General features: G+C 40.8%; 2 protein-coding genes across 2 annotated transcripts; both read left to right on the forward strand.

Annotated features, from left to right (window-relative positions):
- Positions 1-1,031: 1,031 nt before the first annotated feature.
- On the forward strand, positions 1,032-3,920 carry MELLADRAFT_71676 (uncharacterized protein; the record flags this gene model as incomplete). The annotated part of the gene is made up of 12 exons (XM_007409138.1): positions 1,032-1,086; positions 1,151-1,340; positions 1,406-1,580; positions 1,651-1,689; positions 1,790-1,898; positions 1,972-2,018; positions 2,145-2,166; positions 2,306-2,648; positions 2,756-2,912; positions 3,018-3,117; positions 3,180-3,258; positions 3,348-3,920. 11 exons carry the CDS (start codon positions 1,233-1,235, stop codon positions 3,597-3,599), a joined length of 1,431 nt encoding a protein of 476 aa, XP_007409200.1.
- Positions 3,921-5,116: 1,196 nt separating this feature from the next.
- Positions 5,117-8,287, forward strand: MELLADRAFT_71677 (uncharacterized protein; the record flags this gene model as incomplete). Its single annotated transcript, XM_007409139.1, has 11 exons — positions 5,117-5,353; positions 5,431-5,605; positions 5,681-5,719; positions 5,825-5,933; positions 5,988-6,034; positions 6,159-6,180; positions 6,319-6,661; positions 6,769-6,925; positions 7,031-7,130; positions 7,193-7,271; positions 7,361-8,287. The coding sequence occupies 11 exons, from the start codon at positions 5,246-5,248 to the stop codon at positions 7,616-7,618; spliced, it is 1,437 nt and encodes a 478-aa protein (XP_007409201.1).
- Between the last annotated feature and the right edge of the window lie 326 nt (positions 8,288-8,613).

Below are 8,613 nucleotides of genomic sequence, written 5' to 3' on the forward strand. Positions count from 1 at the left end.
GTTCGAACGTTCGTCGGGCTGGTATAATTCAACCACAATGATTATCACGACTTCGGGTCAGGGTATTGAAGGACAACAAGGCCGGTTCGGGATACGATAGAACCCGCTTGGCCCGAGCCGAGCTTGAAACTTGCTTGAAAGTTTGACGGATCTTTTGGATCTTTTGTCACGATCTCTTGGTTCCAATCAATGTCCTCTTTTTAGTAACTACAATAGTAGTCACTGAATGTGAGTTCTAGAAGACTTTTTTATGTCAACTTGGAATTTTCTTTCTTCGTTTAACTTTGTAGTAAAGTCATTGAATCTTTCTTTCTTGTTGAAAATTTTTTGGTGTTTGATCTCCTTGGTATTGCGCTCATTCTAAGTTTTTTTTTCTTTTTATCTGTTAAGATTTTGATATATTGTGGTCTTGACTCTTAGTACTTTTTTTCATTCCTGATTAAAGTGTCTTCAATGCTATACTAATGATATGTGACATTTTGTTTGTAGTGCATGGGTATTGGTCCGTTGTGGCCTCCTTGTGGAGAGACCATATGTTTATTACCAACTCCTTGGTTTTACGCCTTGAGGGTTTACCCTGAAACGCTTACCATTCTAATTAATGGTGCATATCTTTACCCCAGTTCATATTTTTTGGATGACTTGTAGTCTCAACAATCAACCCATCATGCTACGCCAGGGCCCTCCGACTCCCGAGTCTCAGTTCAAGGTGGGACTACGACCTTATCAAATGGAAGCGCGACATGGACTTGCTCAGCAGTTTCCGGCCTGCTGAGAATAAATGCATGGATGGCATTGAAATTGGACCCAAAGGGGATTAGCAAGAGGACTCAAGAGTGACGCTCATACCTTTGCGTATCTTAAAAGAACACTGACCTTTTCACAGTTAAAGCTAGTTTCTTTCTTCTTTAGCAATTTCGAGGTCCAAACTTTTCATCATTCGGTTTAAGCTAGAACATTTACATACAAGTTGGTCAATCGGAACCTGTGCAGGCTGCCTGTTGAGAAAAGATGCATGGAAGGATTCATACTCAAAACCAACTGGAATTGCAAGAAAGCTAGAAATCACGCGAGAGCACTTACCAAGCGCGTATCTCCTCTACTCATAATTTGCTTAGGGGCCGATTTGCTTATATTCAGAATGTTCCAGCTTATATCTTTCATTTATCTCGCCCTATCTTTTATCACTACATATTTTCATCTCTCCCGTATCTTAATCGCATCGAATCAACATGTATATCATCTCCGAGCATGATACACCGGTTTCGATGCTGAACCAATTGATGGAAAATGTTCCTCGTAGTTCTAATATTTTTCGGGCCTCGCGAGAACTACTTCAAGTGAGCTTCTCAACGGTTTTTTATCTTGCTTATCAAACGACTGATATCTTGATATTTGGAGCTAGACAACTAGATACCCTCCTGTAGCTCCTTCGACTTATCACATTCTCATAGCTTTTGCTGTGGTCCATTCTTGCATCATGTGGGTTTGTGGTGTAGTTATCGTGGTACCAATCGCGTTCAGTCGGGTCAAACGAGGAAAGTACTTGTGGATCTTTAGGAAGGCTTATGCTGGTAAAGGTACATACCAAATGATTGTTCTCTTTATTTGTCACATAAACGGATGATTGATCATGAAGATTTTTTCTAGGTCAAACACCATTTCATGTTCCAAACAGTGTCCTTGCAGGTTTGTCGACCTTTCTTCACGGTTTACTGGTAATGAAAGAATGAAGCCATCTTGTGTCATCTCCGCTAATGATTGTAAAATTTACATCACGGGGAATCAGTTGCATTCACTCAACTAATTAGTAGCTTGCTATGCTTGGTGTATTCCTGTCTCTATTACGTGTCATTTGCGTCACCCAAGGTGGCAAGTCGGGTCTATCTATACGCTTGGTAAGCATTTTGTTATCTCAAGTTTCTTCAGACGGTCTTATCTGGATATGATGGCTGAGTCGGGTTCATGTAGGGTGCAATTGATGTGGCTTTTCGGATTCTATGGATATTGGATAACAGGTGCTTTATTTTTTTTTCGAACTCGTTCTACAATTCATCATTTCCGGAAAACATTACATCATGAAGGGATATCTCCAAAGATCTGACATCGTCTTAATCTTTTGATTTTCTTCAATCTTGCTTCAGGATGGTCTGGGTTATGCACCATGTAATTTTTTTAGTTGATCTTTCATCATTTGCATCTTTTCGCTCACCAAGACCAAAGTAGCTGATGAAATTGATGTTTTGACTCTTCTTATATACCTGGTACGATTGGTATCATCTCTCGTCGAACGATGTGCTTGCAGCTTGTGTTCGCCAGTAACCCAAATTCCTCGGCCTCTTCGAAAACTGGTAAACCGACCAAATGCAGTGAATGCATTCCACACACTTGTACCGATATTCGTCTCTGTCTGTACTTTCGCGTGGATTGTACTCCTTGTGTTTGCTTATCACCGGGAGTCAGAACGGTATAACCACCTTGACGCTTCACTCAATGTCGCTGCGATCCAATTGGAAAATCGAAGACGTGTCGATCCTGCAGCTATGTACGAGATGGCTTTGCAGTTCATAATTTCCGATGGTCAACTTACTCGGATAGTTAGGTGGAACTCCTATTTCTGGGCAATGCTCGGATTTCTTACACTTTTCGTAAGTTTCTTAACTTGCAGTGAATCATCGTGCTTCAGTTGCTCTCGCAGCTTGACCCTCCTCAGCCTCGTTTTACATACTAATACCGTCCATCGCATGGATCATAGCCATTTATTATGTCTGGTTGGTCTCTGATTGGACTCCTGAGAAATAGTACTTCCTCTGTCCGACAAATGATGCAACCAGCCGGAGGGCTCAAAACGGCCGACTCTGAGGGACTATTCTACGCGGAGAAGATTGCTAAGGAACTCAGAAGAGGTTACGGTCAGATCCAACGTCTTTTTCTTCCATGCTCCGGATCGAGGCGATTGTAACATTGGAACTTGATTGAAACTGACTTGAAGATAAACGTTCTCTTTCCACCTATAGTCTATGTTACATGTCATTTTTCGGCAATGTTACTATCAATGGTTTATAGCATTGTCATCTGTGTGCTACTAGGAGTCAAAGCAGACAAAGTGGTTCTTGAGTGAGCATAGCTCAAGAAACTTTTATTCGAACACATCTGACTTCTTCTCGTTTCGATCTAAGGTCAAGATGGAGGTCATTGGGCTCTTGGTTATATCTCTTGTGTGGGGTGATAGTCGCAGGTGCCATGTTATTACAAAGTGTAAGCTCGGTAGTTTTTTTTGGAATTCGGCACAAATTCGCCTTCTCGCAATCTCAGCTCTAACAAAGTGGAATTTGCAAAACCATCAGTGGAGAATCTTCGCCGATTTGGATATCATCATCACTGAAACCGGTTCGGGCGTGGAGGAAAGTGACATAACGGCAACCAGTCGAACTTTAACCTCAGTAGATCGACCAGACAGTGTAGGTTCTTTAGATGACTTGACCATCATAGATTCCTGGGTGAAAGAGGAAACAGTTCAAGTCGTTCAAATTCAACAAGCCAGAGTAGCTGTCCGTCCACAAAAAGCTCAAGCGATAATCGTTCGGACGGCTTTTTAGTTTGAACAGTATCGGAAAGGAACTATCATTTCAATATTCACCATGCCTTTTGCTTTTATCAAGCCTTCGATATTTTCTACCTCATTGTTTTCTTGATTGGCAGAATACGCATTCAGTCCTTACCTCCCCTGCATTTCTGTCTTGAGACTCCCACTGTCATTTCTTCCCATGTATAGAATGTGTATGCCCTTCAATTCAAGGACATTACTGCGAAATAAACCCGCACAGATTCTTATTTTCAAACTATATGGATTATCTGTGATTCTTCTGAAGCAGAAGCTGTGAAAATGTGTAATGCAGTTGATCAGACTGGGTTCAATCAAGAAAATCATAATATATAGCACTATGAGATAAACCTGAGAAAAGTAAGTATCTTGATACAATGTGAGTTGTAAGGAGGAGAAAAGAGAAGTGTAAAGAAATCAATTCTCTGTGTTCAATAAACTTGATACCGGATCATCTGAAAGATGATTTCATGAAGCAGAATGATCTATATGCGCAAATGGTATTATCATATTCATGGACACATTTTCCATTGCTGAGATGATCGATGGAGCTAAGAGAAAGGTTCAGCTTGGAAAGAAGGACATTTCTCTGGTAAACCTGATTAATGAAATAGGAGATATTTTGAATCCTTTCCAGGATCTCCTGTCTCCAGTACTTAACTAGCTTTTTTGAGTCATTGGAGTTGAATTCTAGAGGGGCTTGTCAGGTAGGACTATTGTCTCGATTGGTTTACTCGAGGTAAAGCAGGATGATCAAAAGAAATCTAGTACAAACTATGTAACAGTGGAAGAACTTCAACATCATCTTTCTTTCATGTTAAAAATCTTTTCTTGTTTGAGCTGGTTGGCATTACAGTCATTCTCTGATTTTGTTTTCTCATGTTCAAGACAAAAATCTATCACTTGTTTTTGAACTTTTGATAAATTGCGGTCTTGGGGCTTATAGTGATTTTGCTTGTAGCGTGGTGATTGGTGTACCTCCTTGTAGAGAGAGTTCAACTTGTTATTAATTCCCTGGTTCTAAGTTGAAGTACCCAGAAAGACTTGCCATTTTTTGTATTTGCATTCGAAATAAATATACATTCTTTTTCTATCTGGGTGCTGCGAGTTCATTTACACGTTTTCTTTCCTTTTCAACCTCTCGCAAAGCAACTTGATAGGGTCACACTAGCAATCGTTGTGCCGTTGCCACAGTCCAGGTCTGGTCAAATAGATCCAGATCACGCATTAGAATGCAATTTCGGAAGCTTCCTCCGGATAAGCTCATTGCTCCCCTTGCTAATCTAAATCAAGACGAGACGCTTTTTAGAATGGGCCACCAATTGCTCTGCACTGCACGAGCTTAGCCGAGTTTTACCTCAAGCGTCAAGTCAATACGTTTATGAAAACCTGTTCGGCCGGCCTGACGAGAAAAGATGCATGAAAGGAATTATGTATACTCAGACTACTATCGAAAGTGCGAGAAACTAGAAATCACGCGCGAGCACCCACCAAGGCTAAGCGCGTATGTCCTCTACTCAAAATTTGCTCTTATTCATAATGTTCAAGCTTACATCTTCTGTTCATCCCAGCTTCACGCTCTTTCCTTTCATCGCCATATACTTTCATCTTATATACCTTTTTTAATCATATTGAACCAGCATGTTCCACCCTTCGGAGCACGATACATCAACTTCGTTGGCGCGCCAGTTGGTGCAAAATGTCCCTCGCGGTTCTAATCTGTTCCGGGCTTCACGAGAACTACTTCATGTCAGCTTCCTAACGGTACCATATTTTGCTTATCAAACGTGAGAGCCAGACTAATCTGTTGATATCTGGAGCTCTAGGCTACAAGATACCCTTCTATACACCCTTCGACTTATCAAATCCTCATAGCTTTTGCTGTGGTCCATACCTGCATCATGGGGGTATGTGGTATGGTTATCGTGGTACCAATTGCGTTCAGTAAGGTCAAGCGAGGAAAATACATGTGGATTTTCAAGAAAGTTTACGCCGGGAAAGGTAATGGCCACACATTTTTCTCTTTATTTGTCACATGAGCGGACTCGGAGGATTGATCATGTTGAATTTTTATAGGTCAAACACCACTCTATATTCCAAATAGTGCCCTTGCAGGTTCGTTGGCCTTTTTTCCCGGTCTAATCGTAATGAAAGATTGAACTCAGCGTGTGTCATACCTACCCACTAATGATCGTGAAAATTCAAATCCCGGGAGAACAGTTGCATTTACCCAACTGATTAGCAGCATGTTATGCTTGGTGTACTCTGGTCTCTATTACCTGTCATTTACGTCACCCAAGGTGGCAAATCGAGTTTATCTATACGCTTGGTAAGTAATGTTTCATCGCCTTATGGAAATGATGATTGACTCGGGTTCATGTAGGGTGCAATTGATGTGGCTTTTCGGATTCTATGGATATTGGATAACAGGTACTTAGAATTCTTCTTAAACTCTTTCCCCATTTTACAATCGACCAAAATGATCACATCAGGAAGCAGAATTCTCAAAGATCTGACATCGATTTGCCCTTTTGATTTTCTTTTCTTGCTTCAGGATGGTCTGGGTTATGCACTATGTAATTCTTTTGTTGATCCTTCATCATCCGCATCTCCTCGCTCACCATGACCAAGGTGGTTGATAAAATCGATGTTTTGATTCTTCTTATATATCTGGCACAATTGGTATCATCTCTCGTCGAACGATGTGCTTGCAGCTTGTGTTCGCCAGTAACCCAAATTCCTCGACCGCTTCGAAAACTGGTAAACCGACCAAATGCAGTGAATGCATTCCACACACTAGTACCGATATTCGTCTCTGTATGTACTTTGGCGTGGGTTGTACTCCTTGTGTTTGCTTATCACCGGGAGTCAGAAGGATATAACCACCTTGACGCTTTACTCAATGTCGCTGCGATCCAACTGGACAATCAAGAAAGTCTCGATGTTAAAACTCTTTTTAAGGTGGCTATACAATTCATGACTTCTGATAGTCAACTTATTCGGATAGTTAGGTGGAACTCATATTTCTGGGCAATGCTCGGTTTTCTTACGCTTTTCGTAAGTTTCTTAACTTACAATGAATCCTTCTCCTTCAGTTGCTCGCGCTGCCCTCTCCTCCTCAGCCTTGTTTTACAAACTAACACCATCCAACGCATGAAACATAGCCATTTATCTTGTCTGGTTGGTCTATGATTGGACTCCTGAGAAATAGTAGTTCCTCTGTTCGACAAATGATGCAAGCAGCTGAAGGGCTCAAAATGCCCGACTCTGAGGGATTGTTCTATACGGAAAAGATCACTAAGGAACTCAGAAGAGGTTATGGTGAGATACATCGTCTTTTTCCTCTAGGCTCGGATTTGAGGCAATTGCAAGATTAGAACTTGGTCAAAACTGACTTGAAGACGAATGTTCTCTTGCCACCTATAGTTTATGTTGCGTGTCATTTTTCGGCAATGTTACTATCAATGGTTTATAGCATTGTCATCTGTGTGCTACTAGGAGTCAAGGCAGACAAAGTGGTTCTTGAGTGAGCATAGCTCAAGAAACTTTTATTCGAACACAGCTGACTTCTTCTCGTTGCGATCTAAGGTCAAGATGGAGGTCATTGGGCTCTTGGTTATATCTTGTGTGTGGGGTGATAGTCGCAGGTGCAATGCTACTGCAAAGTGTAAGCCCAGCAGTTCCTTCTATGAGCACGAATGCGTTTGCGTTCTTGAAATATCAGCTCTAATGAATTGGAATTTCAAAAACCTTCAGTGGAGGATCTTCACGGATTTGGATGTCATCATCACCGAAACTAGTTCAGCCCCGGGAGAAAGCGACACAATGGCAGCCAGTCAAACTTCGTCCTCAGTACATCGACCAGATAGTATAGGTTCTTTAGATGACTTGACCCTTCAGGACTGCACGATGAAAGATCCAATGGGATCAGTTCAAGTGGTTCAAATTCAACAAGCCAGAGTAGCAGTCCGTCCGCCACGCGCTCAAGCAATAACCATCCGGACAGCTTTTTGATTCAGAAATTGTCGGAAAGAAAAGCTCACAACATTTTAATATTCCCTCCCCCTTTTGCTTTCATCAAACCTCCGATGATTCCTATCCCATTTTCACCGGTGAAATTTTTTTTAGACTTGCAGAATACACATTCATTAATCCCCAGCATTTTTGTCCCCTCTTCCGTATCTTGACCTGGATGTATAGATTTCTTGGAGTAGGCAATCTGAGATAGTCTACGAGATGTTATAGTCACGAGTAGATGTTATAGTCACGAGTAGATGTTATACGTCACATCTCACAGAAGAGGCTGATTTTATATTTCTAGTTTTTGTTATATTTGCATATTTCTTGTTTCAAAATTATTCTATTCCAAGTGTCATACTATTACGCTTCTTGAGCTCAACAAAATTTAATTACAAAAACCCTCTTTATTTTTCTTTCAATATCATTTTCTCTATGATCAGTTTCACATTACCTTGTTCTAACATTTTCACAATGTACGTAGTAATTGACTTCAGAGTACTTAGGTTTCATTCTTGATTTCAAGTTATCGTTTAATATATTTTTCTACACCCTCACTATAAACTAACACTCTTTATAAACTTGTATCTGGTTGTGAAACATTTGTGATTAATATATTGCCGCAATAATTAAGGCTGCACATCTACAAGAATGTATATGGCATTCAATACATGGTCATTACGGTAGTAGTAAATCATGACACAGCTTTTCATACTGCACGCCATATGGATTTACTGCGACCACTCTGGCAGATTGGGCGTGTGCTGCATGGAAAGGTGTAAGGCATCTGATCAGACTGGAATGAACCTAATGTGTGAGACACAACTAAGGAAAGAAATAGATTTTTTTGACCCAATTTCACTTTCAAAGAGGAGAAAGAAGAATTCTAAATTCATCAATCCCGTTTGTTGATGTACTTCACCCAGATGATAGATGTCCTGTTGATTTGCTTTCTAAACTGTGAGTACTGAGCTAAAGTTTTCAAATGAGCT

This window comes from Melampsora larici-populina (assembly GCF_000204055.1).
Source record: "Melampsora larici-populina 98AG31 unplaced genomic scaffold MELLAscaffold_15, whole genome shotgun sequence".
Taxonomy (NCBI): Eukaryota; Fungi; Basidiomycota; class Pucciniomycetes; order Pucciniales; family Melampsoraceae; genus Melampsora; species Melampsora laricis-populina.